We start from the raw sequence: 19,551 nt of genomic DNA, 5'->3' as shown, positions 1-19,551 counted from the left end.
GCTCCTCACGCGAAGAACATAGGAGACTCTTTAGCATGTCGCTACGCTAATAACATAGCGTTTTAATAAGCATAAAAATATGTTGATCAAAATTGATCCCAGTAGGTATTGTTGTTGACTTGCTGCTAATCTGCTCAGTATTCAGTTAGCTAACAAACACATCAAAATCGAATCTAATATAGATGGATGTTAGCATTTTGCTAAGCTACTTATAAAGTATTTGATTAGCTTACAAATACTTGGGTCAAAATGGATTCCAGTAGAGTTGGATGTTAGCATGCTGTTAAGCTACTTGTATAGTATTTGGTTAACTAACAAATATTTGGGTCAAAATTCCAAGAGGTGTATGTTAGCATGCTGTTAAGCTAATTACACAGTATTTGGTCAGCTAACAAGTGGATAGGAAATAGAATCTAATACAGTTGGATGTTAGCATGTTGCTAATTATACAATATTAGATTAGCCAACAAACACGGATCAGATTATTCCACTAGAGTTAGATGTTCACGTATTGCTAAGCTAATTACGCATATGTCAAAATCGATTCTAATAGAGTTTGAAGCTAACATGTTGCAAAAGTAAAAAATATATAATAGTCCATTTTAATCACATTGCAGTATTGTTTATCAATACTCTCTAGTGTAGAATGAAAAGTACATTTGTAGTCATCTACTGTTGACTTTGTTGCAGTGCATTATGGTATTGTTTGTGAAAGATATGTGCAACACTGTTAGTGTCTGAAATAACCCCTATATATTTGTCACTTGTGTCTGAAACCATAATGGACATTATCAAGTGCACTCATTTAATCCCATAATGCACAGCAATCGATGAACAGAAAAAGGCTAGCCACTACAGAATAACTAATCTTCGCTCGCTTGTTTTCATTCAGCTTACTATTGTTGGAGTGATGCAGGGATTGAGGGAATAAGCTGAGTTCACAAACAGCCGCTGCTTTACACAACGATCAAATAAGATATCATAACTAATGTAACAGCCTTTGTGTTAGTGTAGCATGTCTATGATGCCTTAAAATGCTCTCTAGCTAGGCAGCACGCTAGATTTTGGAACACAGCTTTGTTTTAAACCACACTTTGACGCTGCTTTTCCCTATTTTTTTTTTCTACTTCTGTCAGTGTTTTGAGGGTGACTGGGTTTTGTTTTGAAACTCAAACACATTTTCTTGTTTTTTGCAGGTATAACGAAGATTAAGAGGGATATCGTGTTTGCTGCCAGTCTTTACCTGTGAATCCTGAGCTTTATATTTTTCTGTTTGTTCATTCTGCATCAAAACAGTGAAGGACATAATTTACATGAAACAGTTTTATTAGTGTTTGTCAACGAGCATAATGGGTTTTTGTTTCCATCATAAAAGCGCAACATTGTACATAATTTTTACAATTTTAATAAAAAAAAAAAAGACTGTATAGTGATTTTTTTTCATACAGATAAAAAAAGGTTTTTCTTTTGTGGCTTAATAGAGGTACACTTATTAGTTTTTGGAGAGATACACAGGAAGCTGTGGTAGCAGCAGAAGCAGTCCAGCGAAGGCATCGTGGGACAGCGTCCATAGAGAAATCCCCAGAAAAGAGCATCTGGAGAGCATAGAAAGCAAGGTTACATTCACAGGTTTCCACCCTAGTGGTCTGCCCTCATAGTGGGTGCATGCTGAAACCCCGTCCCATCCACAGAGGCTCATCATAGCTTAGTTTGGGTTGTCATAGTGATTTCCATTCGTAGGTGTCTCTTGTAAGGTGGTGTGTGGGATCTCTGCCTCCTTCTGTGGTTCGACTTTCTTTTTGAAGAAATCCGACACAAAGAAAACCTGTGGGGCGCGAGAGGAGGTGATGTGATTGAGGTTTACAGTCACAGTGTTTAGTGCTTGTACTGTACAACAGAAAACATAAGTCACTCAAACCCCTACTTATTTTTTCTGTGGAACACAGTTAAATCTGTATGAAAAGGGACTGGAGTTGACAAAAAAAAAATCCAGAAATTTAAGTTGCCAATTTTTTAAATATTTTGACCTTGTTTTGAGTTTAAATAAAATTTTGGAGCTGAAGAATCTCAGACTGATGCAATTATTTTTAGTTCTAAATTTAAGCACTATAGACATTGTTCAATTCTATTCAGTGCTGTGAATTGAAACAATTTTTAATTTAAATAATAAAGCTAAAATATAAATTAAATGAATTTTTTTTTTCAACTTGCGTTGAAATACCACTGACTGAAACTGAAATAAAAAAAATGGAAATATTAATAAAAACAAAGATTAAATAAATTGTAAGCTAATATAAAATATTAATGAATACAATTATTGATATACTATTTAAAATTTTCCATTTTTTTTATATTTTAAATGTTTTAGTTTTTATCTTACAATTATATAATTCAATTGTTTGTGTGTGTTTAAATGCCTGTCTATATTTATATAGATAGTTCTTGTTACTTTTCATTTCAATTTTAGGTTTTTAGAACTTCAAGTTAATCTTAAAGAAAATGGGAAAACATTAACTGAAATAACTTAAAAAATATGATTTTAAGTTTAAAGATAACCCTGATGAACACTATATAGTATTTAAAAAAAAATAATAATAAAAAAAAATACTGATTCTATTATTCCATAAACATCAGACAGTCCTATGGGTTTGGAGTGACAAGGAAGTAATGACAAGTAAAGCCTGTTTTCACAGCAGGAACTTTCCCCAGAAACTAGGGACTTTTTTGGGTGGTCTACTGCAGGAACCAGGATCTAAATAACGTTTGCATACTTGGTATTGAGAAAGAGCCTTAGACTGGGAGGAGTAGTCGAGCACAGTCCTACATCACCAGACTATTTGGCTAAACTTCACTGTACTTTAGACCGCAATGGAAATCGATAGCAACAGGAACATTGTTACAGGTAATTTTTTGGGTTAACTTCCTTTTAATTAGCAGAAATCATCTGTGTGTTTTTGATCGTGTCACTCACCACTAGTAAAGCCACGATGGCTCCTTGTATGAGTCCTGCGAGTACATCACTCCAGTGGTGTTTGTAGTCTGAGACACGGGACAGTCCTGTATAGACGGAGGCGGCGATCAGGAAGAACTGGAGCGTGGGGCGAAGGAGCCGTGCCCATTCAGCTTGCATTCTTGCTTGAAGATAAAGCTATGAGAAAGGAAAAGACTGTTCAAACTCATTTTGAGAGAGGTTTAAAACACACTGCCTGCTGAACTCGTACAGCATGGGGCTTCTCTGATCCTCACGTCACGACCTCACTAACACACAGTCATGTTGTGTTTTCAAGTTACTATAGATCCCATGCTACCTAATTCTTCTTCTGTTTACGACGTGGCTTTTTTCATGTTATCTCCTGCCCGAGGGAATGTACCAGACGTGTACCGGCTTCCTTTCACAGGAACCAACCAAAGTTATTTTAGTCAACACTACACTGGGCTTCTGAGAAATGTAAATTATGCTTAAATATTAATCATTATGCTATCACCTTACAGGTCTTGTTGTCAAAATCATTACTCATTTAAAGGTTTGAAGGAGTGAGCTGAGTAGAATAGTTTCCAACAAGGAATCGATGTGGGCAAAACAAGGTCTGTTTAACTTCCACTACATGTAGACGTGTGCTTGTGCAACAGTATGAAACCCTAAAATCAAAGCTGACATTTGTTTGGAAACTCTGTAAACACAAACAAAGAATTACTTTGACAAGCTGATGGGAAGAAATCCTAACGCTCAACCCCACACTGGGCAAAGATTCCCAGAAATCATTGGGAGTCCCTAAAAATACCCCCTCCACAAAGTGCACTTGTAATCTTATCTGAATTTAAACTGTCTATTTCAAGACTAAGAGTCAAATACTTTTGATAGGGAAGCATTTTTAAAAAAAATATTCAATGTTGTCTTTGAGTTCCACTGAACATTGACCCTAGGTCTGATGCGTTTATTTCGGGGTTCAAATGTGCTATGAACTTTAGCCGCATGTCCTTAAAACTTGTACTCTCATGATAAGATTATGGTAGGTTGTGTTTGCAAACAAGCCTTAATGGAGAAGTTCATCAGACTCCTTAAGATTACTCCGCTGAATCAATACACCCCAGTCTGGCAGATAATGGTTTTTTTCCAACAGAAAAATCAATTAAGTAAAACACAAATCTACAAACATCCCATTTCCTAGTCATTCAGTAACAATGATGGTATTAAATGGACCAGTTTGGGTCTGGTTTGTTATTGGGTTATGTAATGCTGATAGTAGTTAAATTATTACCTGATTAACCAAGAACATCAGTATTTCATTCAGTGTGAAAATACCTTTATACATTTAGGAACAAACTTTGAATTAAAAGGATAGTTTGCCTCATTACAAAAATGTTATTTACTCACCCCCATGTCTTTCCAAAACTGTATAACAACTGTATAACAGATGAATCAATTCTTCAAAACACTGACTGTTTGTTCATAAAAGTCAATAAGGTCCAACCCAGCCCTGGTCGTTTTGGTCGCACTTTATTTTAAAGTCCAGTTCTTGCTATTAACAAACCATTAACTATGACTTTTGTCTCAATAAACTCCTAATTTGCTGCTTAATAATAGTAAGGTAGTTGTTAAGTTTATGTATTGGGTAGGATTACGGATATAGAATATGGTCATGCGGAATACGTGCTTTATAAGTATTAATAAACAGCCAATATGTTAATAATAAGCATGCTAACAAAAATAACTTTATTCAACAATTCCTTTGTCAACTGTTTCTATGTGTATTTAGCTTTGATTTGAAAGAAAACAGCGCATCCTTGTTGCGTGGATGATACAGAAGAGCATACGGTGATATGGAGAGACACAGAGTAGACTGTTGACAAAGGAATTGTTAAATAAAGTCATTATTTTGGTTTTCTTCGCTTACAAAGTGTTCCCGTCGCTTCATATAACCCAGATTGCACATCTGATGGCAGATGGAGTATTCTGACGACGACTTTCATACTTTTTCTGGACCTTCACACTGTTATTTATTTGGCAGTCTATGGGACAGTCACAAGCCTCCCAGTTTTCATCCAAAATATCTTAAATTGTGTTCCAAAGACAAACAGAGCCTCTACGGGTTTGGAACGACACTGGGATAAGTGATTAATGACAAAATTTTCATTTTGGGGTGGAGTATCCCTTTAATAGTGAGAATTGGTCCCTATACTAAAGTGTTACTGTCGTCTTTTATGTTCCACAGAGGAAAGCAAGTCATACAGGTCTAGAATCACATGAGGATGAGTAAAATGATGACTATCCTCTTAACAAATGGGTTAAAACATAAAAGACACTTACTGCCAGGAACAGCATACAGTACATGGAGAATGAGGAGTGTCCAGAGTAAAATGAGAGTCTGCAACAAAAACAATCAAAGAATCAATGTGGGCAACACAGAAGGGCTGTTTAATTACCTACTACATGCTCACGCAACACTATGTAACCTTTAGTTAAAGCTGACATTTGTTTTGCTAATCTGTAAACACAAACTAAGAATTGCTTTGACAAATTGGTGGGATGGAACCCTTTGCATTGTTCCATTTGCTCCCATTAAACACTCTCTTTAAAAAGCACATACACACCCTTTTCCGGGTGATAAAGGCATGCTCAGGGGAAACACAAGCTGGCCGGCGGGGGTCGGGGCAGGGGAAGCACGGAAAGCGTCAAAGAGGGAGGGTGGTCTGGCTATCCGGCAGGCTTTTGTGTGTTCCTGTTTACTTAAGCTAAGGCCACTTGTCGACTAGGAGCATCCGCCTAGTGACTGATGCCAAATAAAACTTGAATCATTCAAGCTGCACAACTGCCATAAACTCAACCACTGTGAACATGCTCCTTTCATATCGATCTACTTAAAAGCAGAGTTTAACGAGATCTGGGCAGTGTGCAAGTTATAACGAGGCCAGATCTTAATGTTCTTGTTTGCTGATTGAATTACAGACCCGGTCGTGAGACAAGTGACAAAGCAGAGCTAAAGTGAATTATCTGTGAGGTGGAGAAGCTAAAATAACGCATTGCAGACTGCATATTCTGAAAGTGGCTGAGGATAAAACTGAATGAAAGGGCAACACGGACTCAAAGAACTGAAGACTTGCTTCAGATTTTTGAATCATTAATACCTAGACCTAGACCTGGATAACTCTCTCACCCTTTAAAATACACTTGCTTGCCTATCAAGAAGACTCTATTTTCCTGAGGAGAACACTCTTGTGTGAAAGGTGATCTGGGTTATTCTGGGCTCAGACCCTCTACTGCTCTTTATTTACTCTATAAATGGCATCGTCTCCAAGGCAAACACTGGACCACCACAAAAGAGATGCTCTTCTGAGAGAGAGAGATGGGAACCACACCTATGTTAAATGAGAGCATTCTGAGAGGGCCTGGGATACTGCTGGCCTTGAGTCTGGCCCTAGAACCCAAACAGAAAGCTTGCGTGCTCTCAAATGGCTAACTGCAGGATTAGAGACCACTACAGTGTGTGAACCACAGATTTCCAACAAGAGCTTGGGTGGCCAACAATGTGGACAACTGACCCCAAAAAAGAGTTCATGGTAAAGACACTGGAAAAGCCCTTCATTTCAATGTTAATGAGGGAGTTTCTTCTCAGTGAAATGCCAGATATACAGTATACAGTAAAGTACTCATGGCACATATGAGGTCACAATAGAACTGGTTCTGCTGAATTGGACACCTTCGTGTAAATCCTTAGAACTACATCTAATTCCTTGTCAGACCCATCTATCCAAAAAGGTTCAGAGGAAAAGTTATTTTGAGGGACAAGCTTGTCTAATAAGGAATGCAGATGCAGCTTAGAGTGGCTGGGAGGTTTCCAGGATGGAACCACATTAAAGAACATATTTGAGGGATTCCTACTTCCACCCCAATGAAAAAAAACTTTCTTGCAACTCTTCCATCCAGAGCAGGACACCCAGTAGTGCAGGGGTGTCCAATTCTGCTCCTTGAGCACTAGCAACGTGTGATGCCACACCTACCTAGAAGTTAACTAGCAACTCTGAAGGACAGTTGGTTCTTCAGGTGTAAAATTGGATCCTGCGTCCTTCCTGTAGAGTTTATTTCCTAAACATACCTGAACCAACTAAACAAGGTCTTCAGGAGGACTAGAAACTTCCAGCCAGGAGCACCCTATGTTAAAGGAATAGTTAACTCAAAAATTAAAACTCTGTCATTAATTACTCACCCTCATGTTGTTCCAAATACGCAAGACCTTTGTTCATCTTCAGAACACAAATTAAGATATTTTTGATGAAATCTGAGAGCTTTCTGACCCTGCATACACAGCAACACAACTGCCATGTTCAAGGTCCGGAGAGGTAGTAAGGACATCGTTAAAATAGTCCATGTGACATCAGTGGCTCAACAGTAATTTTATGAAGCAATGAGAATACTTTTTGTGAGCAAAGAAAACAAAAACGGCTTTATTCATCGATTTCTTCTCTCGTAGAATCCTAAAATTACTGTTGAAACACTTTGTCACATGGACTATTTTAATGATGTCCTTACAGCGTTTCTGGGCCTTGAACGTGGTAAAGCTCCTGGATTTCATCAAAAATATCTTAATTTGTGTTACAAAGATGAAAGAAGGTCTTACAGGTTTGGAACGACATGAGGGTGAGTAATTAATGACAGAATTTTTATTTTAACGAGTAAGTACTAGTGACCTATAAGGGAGTGTTAGCAAAGTCTCTTTAAGGCAAGTTATGTCATTTGGCGGCTATCTTTGAAATGTCTCTCAGGCATACTAGTGCTGCTCCTACCTCTTTGAATGGGGAAACAACAAATTCTCCAAAACTGTTCGCCAAGCTTACGATTAAATTTCATATTTGAAATCACCAAAGAAATCTGACAACAACTGTATCATAAATGTTATTTTGCTCAAACAGCGTTAAAAAAGCGTATTTCTCAGGCTAGACCAAGCAGTGCGCATGCGCAAAATAATAACTATTCCAAAAACAACAAACAATTCAAACTACATAATCATTAACCAACAAACTTAACCTATTATCAATTGGCTCTTTTATTCAGAAGGCGGCACTTCCTGCGATAGAGCGCCCATATTAAGCATTGCATTTTTCCCCATTCAAAACTATACAAGTGACACGTCTTGGGTATTCTACCTACCTTCCCTCATTGACCTTGGTTGAATCCCCAGTACAGACGAAGTCCTCAATGTAAGCCCCTCCTGTGCAGTTGATCTGCGTCCAGTCCGGTTTGCACACATCCAGGAAGTGTGGCCGCAGCCGGCCGATGGAATATTTGGCAATGTCGGTGAGTGATTGGCTCATGGCGGCACCAAATAAGAAGGTGCCAATGGCCTTATAGATACAGGCCACATAACTGTTACAGAAAGACTTTGATTTGACGCGGTTTAGATAGACTGAAAGGCACTCCCCTATGATCATCTGTGATGGAAGAGGAAGCAAAAAAACATTACTTTTCTTTATTCTGATGAGATGGCCAAAACATTTGTTACAGTCAATCATGTTTTAATGATACTATTTTAGGATTGTTTCTGAATCTTATAAGGATGTCCACACGTACAAGAACGGAAGATCAAACAGTAGAAGCACTTGACAATGCAGCCCTCACAAGGATTTCCCTGAAATATCCTTAACATCACAGTTACCCATGTTTGTATTACAAACCATGTTTTACTTGAGTTTTTTGTTGCTGTTGTTTTGTCCTTCTCAAGACCAGTACAACATACTGAATGGACTGGACTTCCATCTCAAATATCATAATATGGTGTCTAGAAATGACTACAGTCTAGTGACTGCAATACTGTTCTTGCTCAACCTTTAGGTATAGAGCTCAGGTAATGTATATTAAGTTGATACAATTCAGTTTACTTGCTTTACTTTGAGCTCACATGGGTGACTGTGAGGTTTTATATATATATGAGGAAATGTTTTATATATATATATATATATATATATATATATATAGAGGAAATGTTTTATATATATATGAGGAAATGTTTTATATATATATATATATATATATATATATATATATATATATATATATATATATAGAGGAAATGTTTTATATATATATATATATATATAGAGGAAATGTTTTATATATATATATATATATAGAGGAAATGTTATACATATTGGGTAAGCTCATTTTAAACAAACTGATGTTTCTAATACCCTTGAAAGGACAGTGCTGAATTGAATATGCTATCACACAAAATAAAAAAAATCCTGCTTTAAAGAAACAGTTATGAGATGTAACCACTGAGAGGCTCCTACTCTAGTCTAAACGTCTCGCCACAAGACTGTCTGTGGTATATGGGCTTTCATGAGAAAATATATGTGGGTAGAAGACCAGTAGACATCCTTTCCACTCCTTTGGTTGCCTTGTCTCTTAAACCTGTTGCATAAAAGTAGTCATTATGACTCTTTATTCATATATCTCAATTGGCGCACCATCCCTTTAAGCATCTATCTACCGGATCTCCTTTGAACTGTGGTTAGATCTCAAAGTCCTGTTTCCCAAGCTGGCATGAGAACAGACGTACTGACCAGAGAAGCACACAACAAACATTATAGGCATAGTGAGAAGAGGGGAGAGATACAGGACGGGGGTGAGAGCTGTGTAACAAACAGACAGGCACTTACAGTAAGCACAGTGATAGGAATCATTACTCCTCCTAATAACGGATAGGAAATGGTGTCTTCTTTATACGGGTAGTTGATAGAGTCATCGTTACAGAAAAATCCTCGTTTGAATGATTTGTGTAGTATTGTGAGTATTGCAAATGGGAGTCCAACTAGCAAAAAAGCAGTGAGAGAAACAAACAAAAAAAAAACAAAAAAAACAGAGGTTAACATAGTGCCTCATACCCAATTCAAGTAAAGGTTGTTCTCCTCTGGGAGGTGCTCGTACAGAAAGAAAAGCTGTGAGTTAGACAGACATTCCATTTTCTGCTTTAACACATAATGAACAAAGGGTTAGCAAGTAGGTGGTGTGGCAGCCCTGGCTGAATTTTGCTAAAAGTTGCACTTTGTTTTTAAGTAATGTAGGATATTCTTGTCAAAGTGTTTTATTGCTCTGTTTTCATTCTCCAGTGGTTTCGAGGTAGACATGGGAAGTGGAACGTGTCAAATAAATCTCAAATGATTCAACAGCACACTAACTGTGACGAGTAGATCTCGTCTGAACATTTACATTTAGCAGATGGTGTGAAATCCTCATTTTTCTCTGACACGGTTATCCATAACCACAATTCCATCCAATTTCACTCCAATACGGTTTTCCATAACTTTTTTTCCATCCGGTTTCACTTCATTTTATTATATCACTTTATCATATAGAACACTGTAAACACTCACAGTAACATTAACTTATCATGAAACTCTACCATCTCCCATTGCTAGTCGCCACATTTGCTGAACACTTTGGTCAGTGTGAACAAGGCTTTAGAGGTTCTAAAAAAAATGCATTTTCCATGTTTTTTTCACACCGTTATGTTATAAAAGAGCTCTTAAATGCTGCTCCACCACAGTTAGAAACATTAAAGTGGCAACATAAACATCAAAAAGGTGCAAGAAGGTTAACTGTGTGATACCACCAGCAAAAACTTTGCAAGCCTGTTGGGGACGTGAAGGTTACTCAAGCGTGGAAGCAAAGCATGTGGTAGGGATTAAGACATTTACCCAACATGCAGTGAATATGGTCTGCTGAGATGTTTGTGTGTGTTTAAAGTCCATGAACCGCTCAATCCGCTAAGAGCTGATATCGGTCATGTGGATCAGTGCAGGTTACCCAGCGCCAATCGAAGTCTCCTAAAATGACATCGTATCTTATCTCTATCTCCGGTGAAAGCTGCATTGTCATGGTCTGTGATGTGCTGGCTGCACGTATGGGATTTCAGAGTCATTAGGAACATCGGTGTAATGTTAACGCCACACGGATCGGTCGTTTCGATCATCACTTGCATGCTGCCTGGACTGGACAGGCAAGTGGAAGCTAAGGGTTGCTTAGAGGTCAAACCTAAATCTTGCAATATGGGAAGTTTGAGGTTTTCTCAAGCCTGTGGGTTATGGGAAAGAAGTCAAACAGGGTTATTCATGGAAAGGATTGCTGAAACTTTTGGAGAAGTTTTAGAGGAAAAAGTATGCCTTCTGTGGTGCTCCAGAAGGTATCAACTATCCACTCTTATCACATTCCAGACAGATTGCAATATCCTAGATACATCTTCCATTAGGTCTAGGTTTAATTCTTTTTTTTTTTTTTTGGCTGAATTTTGTCTTAAAACAGTTTTGATACAAATATATGTAGTTAACTATGAAGTAAGCATAGCACTTGAACATGGGTACTTGAGATGTAACCAAACGGTGACCCTTCCTAAACATATTCAGGATGTTTCTGTGGTTTGGTCGGTAAACCCAAGAACCCTCTCTTGATGAAAACCACAAACTTTGCCCAATTTGCAGTTGCTTCTATAAAAAAAAAAAAAAAAAAAAAAAAAAAAAATAAAAAAAAAAAAAAAAAAAAAAAGGAGCAGGAGCAGGTTGAAGGAGGGTGCGTTTAAATACATTCCCAGCCCAAAATACCTCAAATCTGAGCTAATCTAAAAGAGCTACTTTAAGGCTATTTCTTGTACGTGGTGGACATCCTTGGGCTAAGATGTTAATGAAAAACAACATGCCCAGAGTACCCCTACACAAAGAAACAAAAACATTGCTTGGATGCAAATGAGCCGACAAAATGTTTCTATCCCAACACTGTCTCTACACCAAACACAAGTAGTGCATCAGAATATGCCACAACTAAATTGTAGTCTACACTGGAAGTGTCTTTTGTCACACCTTTAGTTGAAAGACAATTTCTAATATTGACATGCCACAGGCTTCTGATCAAGACAGCTTGATCTTTGGTTTCTGGGCTGTCATTTTAACTGTATGCATATGTATTGTAGCATAACAGCTTCCTCAAATACAACAAATACACACAACAAATTTCAATGAAAATATGTAAAAACCATCATGTAATTTGTAGCTAAATAATCTATAAAACAAAAAAAAACCAAACACTTAAATTTAAGCAACTAAATGAGAAAATTTATGTAAAAATTAGGGCAGATACACATATGCGATACATGTCATGTAATTTGTAAAAAAAAAAAAAAAAAAAAAAATCTAATTTTTTTTTTCTAAATGAAAATAAAATCAAGTTTCAACACTACATATGAATTTAGGCATCATAACATTACAAATGTTCAGTATAAAAATGAATATTCCTTGGATTTAACCACTCGATTTATATGAATTTGTTTTATGAGCCTTTATGAGCTTTTTAGAAGTTTTGGTTACCTGGACTTTCAATAGAGGGACAGTAAAATAAAAAATCTATGTTTCAAAAATTAACCAAACTCTTATAGGTTTGGAACAACATGAGGTTGATAAAACTATGAAAATTTAAATTTTTGGATGAACTACCACAAAATTACCCATACAAAGAATTTAATTTAATTTTACTGTTGCATAGATGCTTGCAGCTCCAGCACTTCCAGCTTAGACACCTTGTGCAACAGAGGTGTCTTCCGACGTAGACACAATTTTAGATGGCCTAATGTGATCCCAGATGAAGTGACTCGAACAGCTGCTTTCAATCCACCTTATAAAGCTCTATTGAAATTGCATTTTGCACCTGTTCAGTGGTCAGGAGTCATGTTGAAACAGCTGCTCTTCGGTGTCTATTTGTCTGTTTGCTCATTCAAAATGAAGGGCCACTTCCCGTGACTGCAACAGACCATTAAACTCAAGATGAATTGCTAAATATCCTTCGAAACAAGCTTGAGCACACTACAGACTTGTGAGGGAAGACCCTGGGCATGTCTTGTGTGGTTGCTATCTGGGATTACTTACAATACAAATTGGAAGAGTGAAGCCCATTGTGTAGAGCACAGTGGAGGTGACTGTGCTGGTGTGGAAGGGATAGCTGATGCTCTCATCATTACAGAAAAAGCCCCGCTGATACGGTTTGATTTTAACCAGGTTAAATGCTGCAAGCGGGAGGCCAGCTGTAGGTGAAGAAGGGTTAACAATGGGTTAACAATTTGATAAAGGGTCCACCAACCAATCAAATGCAAGGGCTGGTTTCCAGTGTTGATGAATGGCAGCTGCCACCTAAGAGATAAAGATTACATAACGGCTGTGCATTTATAATGACAAAGATTGTTCAGAGAGGACACCTGACAGGTGCTGCCATAGATTGTGACTTTGAATATCTGTTATTTTAAAGTGCCACATGTAAAGTCGACAGTGTCTGATGACAGTTTAACAAAAGGTCAATGACATATAACAGTGTCCACAATAATAAATACATAAGGGATTTAAAAGTTCTTAGAAATGTACTCCGTATGTTCATGTTGGTTTCATGTGTTTTGAAAAATACGTTTACACTTAATAACTTTTGGCGTAATCATCAGGTAAAATGTAATATAATTATTTAAAAGGTTATATAAAAACATATAAAGTTATACAAAAACATAAAATTAGGAAAAATATTTAATTTTCTTTAAATATCATGCATTAAGTCATAAATATTACTTTTTTGAGTCGCACCACATGACATTTTGGATACTGAACTAACCTATATTTTAATACATTTTTAATACATTTAATACATTTACATTTTTAGACACACATTTATGAGGGTCTCTATGATGTCATTTCCTGTTTAGTTTCTACATAGTCGCACCACATGACAGTGATGTTTTTTTTTAAAACAGTTGCATCTCCCTGACCTGTGTGTATATATCAAAAAGAGTTTTAATTCAGAAGAAGTGTCTTCAAGTCATTCTATTAATGAATTATATATTTTTAATGCATTTTTGAATGAACTAATAAGACTAAAGAAATTAGCACCATTTCATCATCAATCTCCCAAAATCAAGAGGTAAATTAATCATGCTTCAAACACTTAATTACACTTATTTTCATCCTTTCTTAGTGCACTCAATCCAGACGCACTGCTTTTGTCACATACAGTCTCTTAAATTTTAGCTGACACTAATTTGTCTTTGTCTATCCCATACTGCACTAATGTGACCTGACGTTGTAAAGTCTAACATGAGAGCTCGTATGTAAACTCTGAATCCTCTATAGCCTCAGCTTATTGTTGCTGCTGTTGCAAATCATTATTGGAAAACAACACAAGCCCTCATTCATAGAGCCTGAGGCTCTTCTCCCAGGAAAAGACTGTGGGTCTGTTACTGAAGCTGAGTGCATGTGACATACGCACACGTATAGATAAAGCTGGCTGCTCAAGCCTGAAAGAAGGAAGAGCTGGATTGAGTTAAAGCTGAACTGCTCTTTGCTTCAATGAAGCCCCATTGTAATTCAAATCCCAAAACAAACATTATTAGGAAAGCCTTTGGTCTGTCAGTATGGAACTACCCTTCTGTGTATTCTCAGTCTGTGTTTCAGTGGTACCAGTGGTATGTAAATATGCATTTGCAAATGAAAATCAAGGAAGGCACCTGACATATGAGTATGTGCTTGACAGTCATAATTGTGAGCCACTTCTCAATATGACCAGCCTGTGTTATAAACACTACCACAATACAAACTCTAGTTCGGCTATTATACTTCATTACACTTAAAATACTTCCAAAAAGCTAAAATTCTGCTAAATCTTTCCTCCATCTTGGCACATTTATCAAAGAACAAGAACAAATGGCCATCATATGAAAGTGACTCATGGTTACTTTGTGGAAAGTCCAATCTGTTTGTTCCCTGTGTAAAAACTTGAAAACATTAAAAACGTTCCCCCAGTGCACGGAAAACTCCAAGATAGATGCAGATCAAAACTTCCATCATAAATGCTGTAGGACTGAGCAGGGATTATTAGGGAACAACTACGTTCAGCATATAATCCTTAATTAAATCACACGGTTCCCACATATTTTGACCACAGAATTTCCAAGACTTGTTCAGTCATTTGTGAATTTTTGGATAAGGATCTGAAATAATAATAATAATAATAATAATAATAATAATAACTTCATAGGAATAAATCACATTATTATGCATTATAATGGAGAGCGGGGCTAGTTTTCACAGTGGGATATTTTCATAAATGCCTCAAGAAAGTTGTCATATGTATTTGTCAGAAAATCATACAACTGATTATAATATTTGTCAGTTACATGATCATTTTAAATGTTACCTTTTATCTTTTTTTTCAGTCTGACAGGTTGCATTGTGACAACATACCCCATATAGTGTGACAACAGGATCTGCTGTTGGGGCATGTTGTCACAGCAGGTGTGTTCAATGAATCTTTCTAATAGACAATCATTTTAAATGTATGTTGTGTATGTTGAATGTATGTTGTTATTATACAGAAACGGACATTATAAATATTAAATAAAATATTTACTGGGTTAAAAAATTGTAACAAGTAGCCCAACCTAGCCCAACCTACTATATATATGTGTGTGTTTTAGTGCTTTTTTGTGTGTGTGTGTGTGTGTGTGTGTGTGTGTATTAGAGTAAAGTTCATGGGCTGCGGTTTAAAAAAAAGCTGTGGGGTTTCTCGTGTGATTTTTGAATGATTTTTAGTGCTGTTTCACGTGTATTCCCCCTTATACAATCTATGGTATCCCCATACACCCAGACACATTTAAAAACAAAAAAAACTCTGCACAAAAAATAACACCCTGTTATTATAATAAAAAAACTCTGATAAGGCGTGTAGATGAAGGCAAGTACGCACTATGACGCACACTATGGGGCACACTATGGGCGCACACTATGGGTGTCACATGTGGTTAATATGTCAGTACCATTGTTGTAATGTTGAATCCCATGCAATTCAATAACGTGCATGGCAACATGCATCTAAAACAACTGACACGTCTTAAGTACATTTATATAATAATATCTTACATTAATATATCTTATCTGTACAACACATATTAGCGCTAACGATTTAAATTATTCCCACTTCGCTGTAAGACTCGAGACAATGCATCCAGGAAATACAAGCAAGACTAACGTACTCAAAATAATGCTTACCGAGTATTAGGCACGCGATGTCAAGCAATATAAAGGGGATTCCTCTGGTTTCAAACATGGTGTCAGTGTCCTTCTGTGGGTCGGTTATGGAGATAGAGGCTTAATTTAAGGCGTCCTCAGTGTAAACAGCGTGACGGAGAGTCCAGCTCTAGTGGTGCACTGAGAGAGAAATGATCGGCAGCGACGCGCACTAACGCGAGCACAAACACTCTTAATAACATTGACTGCGCAATGGCGACTAATAATCAGCCGGAGAGCAGGCAGAGCGAGCCGTTTGGTTGTAGTTCCTTAGATTTGATCACCATTTCAACGCATGAGGTTAAGAATAAGCGATGACGAGCCGGCGGTGCTTTTAAATAGACGCGAGTGTCTTTGGACTCCACACTGCTGCGCTTCTGCTGCCTGTCATGACGTGCAACAGCTGAGGCTCGTCTCAGCCAATCGCTCGTCTCTCGGTCTAAGCCCCGCCCCCCATACGCCTATACAATTACATATATATCATGACTAGTCAATGACTAGCTGAGAAAAAAATACATTACACACACACACACACACACACATTAATTTATTGTAACAAAAGTTTTTAATATTAATTAGAGACAGAAGCTTGTGAAAAATATAGCGAGTAGTAAGATCTAATATTTACCATGTTTAAAGTATTTAAAAAATAATAATTTAATAATTTAATAACAGAAATATACGCGAAATCAAAATGAGCAGTGTTTTAAAGGAAAAATAGTGTTTTATATTTAGATCATTGATACTCAAATGTCATAACACAATTTGAGTGTCCTATCAAAATCGTGCAGCTTTATCATGACTTTTAAATTTAAATCTATCTTTACTTTGTCATATTAAATCAGTAAAATTATATATATATATATATAATATATATATATATATATATATATATATATATATATATTAAATTAGTTAAATTTAATTAAATCAGTAAAAAAAATATTCAATTAAAATAATACATTACATTTACATTTAGTCATTTAGCAGACGCTTTTATCCAAAGCGACTTACAAATGAGGACAATGGAAGCAATCAAAAACAAAAAAAGAGCAATGATATATAAGTGCTTTAACAAGTCTCAGTTAGCTTAAACGCAGTACACGTAGCGTAAACATAATAAGTGTATTGTTAAAAATGTTCAGAAATCACAGTACATAGGTACATGGTAAGCCAAATAGGTACAAAATAGTGCAGAGGTCAGGACGATTTATATTAATAATGCAATACTGCCATCTACTGGTACAGTCTGGACAAATCTTCATTCGTAGTCCATGGTGTTTTTAGTAAATAATGACGTATGAAAATCAGTGTTTTTTTCTCCTTCGTTTTATTCTGCTTTGTCCTAAAAAAAAATAAAAATAAGTTAAAAATCTAAATGACTTTTCATTTACAATAAATCAGAGCGAATTCGTTCCAAAACTATATATATATATATATATTATATATATATATATATATATATATATATAATATATATATAATATATATATATATAAACATAAACATACATGCTTTGAGGTTTGGGGGTGCAGTAAAAAAAAAACAAAAACAAACAAAAAATAAAAATAATAATAATGTCCCCCAATAAATAATTATATTAAACTACTCTACACAGCAAAACAGAGTGCTTTGCACCCTGAAGTCTTATATACCTGACAGGCTTGTATTCTGCCTGAACTTCAATAAAATTAAGCTAAATCTGAAGATTATAAATTGTGCACACATATAAGTATTTGGAAGGGTCTCTTAAACCCTCTTACAAATACTGTTAATCTTCAGCACTCATGATACTCTTATAAAATATCACTCAAACATTACAATTCTTCGTCTCTTTAAAATCAAAATTAGAATCTGATTTTCCTTTAAAACCAGTTATAACTTTGATGTGTTGTGTTATAATATAACGAGGTTCCCCTGTAAAACTATCAAACCACGGACCATTTTGACAAATGACACCACAAGGTGGCGCCACAACATTAATAATTTAAGGGTAATCAAATGAATTGCAGTTCTTTGAAGCACTCGTCACATAAACTGTCAACACAGTTGTCTAGATTCATGCATGAAGGCCCTCAATCATCACAATTAAGAAATGACGTACCCATGTTATACATTAATAGCAATAAGGCATTTTCTCTCTTGTATTCTAAAAAAACCTTCCAAACAAAAAAAGCTGAAACAAAGTCTTGTCTAAATGTAATTTGTAGCAGTTAGTATAGTACAGAACGCTTTGTGAAAGACAGCAGTTTATCAGCGTGACCCGCTGACCGGGTGAAGTGCATTACAGACTCATCATGTGCTGCTTCTCTGTAATACTGTGGATCATACTGTATCACTCCAAAGAGACTTGAAGGTGCTTTACTGCACACCCACACATCACTATCTTGTCTTGAGGGAATGTCTGTCTGCTGCTCTGTTCCTGTGGCGTCTCCTGGTTATCTCAGTGTTTGGGTTTGCATTTGTGCGTGAGTCAGTTTGACTAAAACCGGTTCTTCACTGAAGGCAGTACTGTATCATTTCGTTACTTCCCCTCTCATGCATAACATAAATAAACTGTCATCATTTAGTCGCCCTAGTGTCACGCCAAACCAAATGACTTTCTTTCCTCTGTGAAACATAAAAGGAGAACTTCTGAAGAATGCATAGGGTGCTCTTTTCCATGCAATTTTACAATCAAACATTTGGGAATAATTAAGATGTTTTTTTTAAAAGAAGTCTCTTATGCTCACTGGGGCTGAATTTGTTTGATCAAAAATACAGTAAAAATGGTAATAATGTGATATATTATTACAATTCAGAATATGTTTTAAAATGTATTGATTCCTGTGACACAAAGCTGAATTCTCAGCATCATTACTACAGTTTTCAGTGTCACATGATCCTTCAGAAATCATAATAATATGCTGATTTGGTTCTCAGTTATTGTCAAATATTAATACTGATTCTTATTAGTAGCACTACTGAAGCTGTTTTTGCTGCTTAATATTTTTGCAGAAGCCCTGATACATTTTTTCAGGACTGTTTGATGAATAAACAGTTCAATGGACAGTGTTTAATTGAAATATAAGTCTTTTGAAACATTATGTCTTTTACTGTATTTTTTACATTTTAAAAATTCAGAATTATTTCAAAAACATTTGGATGGCACTATAATTATTTGTATACTATATTCCAGCACATCTAAACCAATACAACTGAAACAGAGTCAGATCAGTCTGATTCATGAACGAATCATTCAAACTGATTCTGTGATGTGATTCAGTAAAAAGATTTGATTCTCATCAACATAATTCTGGGCTTCATGTGGACCACTTTTTAATAGCACTGTCAAATGATTAATCACGATTAATCACATCCAAAATATAGGTTTTTATTTATGTGATATATACGTGTGTACTGTATATATTTAATATGTATATAAATACACACACATGCACGTATATATATTTAAGAGAAATATGTTGTTTA

The 19,551-nt window shown here is 36.1% G+C and overlaps 2 protein-coding genes across 4 annotated transcripts in view; one reads left to right on the top strand and one right to left on the bottom strand.

Moving 5' to 3' along the window:
* mtrex (Mtr4 exosome RNA helicase) overlaps positions 1-1,427 on the top strand; it is a 30,695-nt gene extending 29,268 nt beyond the window's left edge. The window contains exon 27 of the mRNA XM_042732295.1: positions 1,197-1,427. Within this exon, the coding sequence (XP_042588229.1) occupies positions 1,197-1,249 (53 nt within the window). The 3' untranslated portion in view covers positions 1,250-1,427. The remainder of the gene's footprint in view (positions 1-1,196) is intronic.
* Positions 1,309-16,473, bottom strand: plpp1a (phospholipid phosphatase 1a). 3 transcript variants are annotated; one of them, XM_042732297.1, is made up of 6 exons: positions 16,063-16,473; positions 9,655-9,806; positions 8,147-8,427; positions 5,309-5,366; positions 2,972-3,148; positions 1,309-1,825 (listed from the first exon to the last, which is right to left on the bottom strand). In XM_042732297.1, the coding sequence occupies exons 1-6, from the start codon at positions 16,118-16,120 to the stop codon at positions 1,706-1,708; spliced, it is 846 nt and encodes a 281-aa protein (XP_042588231.1). In that variant the 5' UTR covers positions 16,121-16,473; the 3' UTR covers positions 1,309-1,705. The 3 variants fall into 3 exon arrangements, with proteins under 3 accessions (XP_042588231.1, XP_042588230.1, XP_042588232.1); XM_042732296.1 differs by lacking the exon at positions 9,655-9,806 and adding an exon at positions 12,907-13,061 and having other exon boundaries at positions 16,063-16,470; XM_042732298.1 differs by lacking the exon at positions 16,063-16,473 and adding an exon at positions 12,907-13,045.
* Between the last annotated feature and the right edge of the window lie 3,078 nt (positions 16,474-19,551).

Source organism: Cyprinus carpio, chromosome B10 (genome assembly GCF_018340385.1).
Source record: "Cyprinus carpio isolate SPL01 chromosome B10, ASM1834038v1, whole genome shotgun sequence".
Classification (NCBI taxonomy): domain Eukaryota; kingdom Metazoa; phylum Chordata; class Actinopteri; order Cypriniformes; family Cyprinidae; genus Cyprinus; species Cyprinus carpio.
Note: the sequence above shows the minus strand (reverse complement) of the source record. Positions and strands in the feature narration are given on the sequence as shown.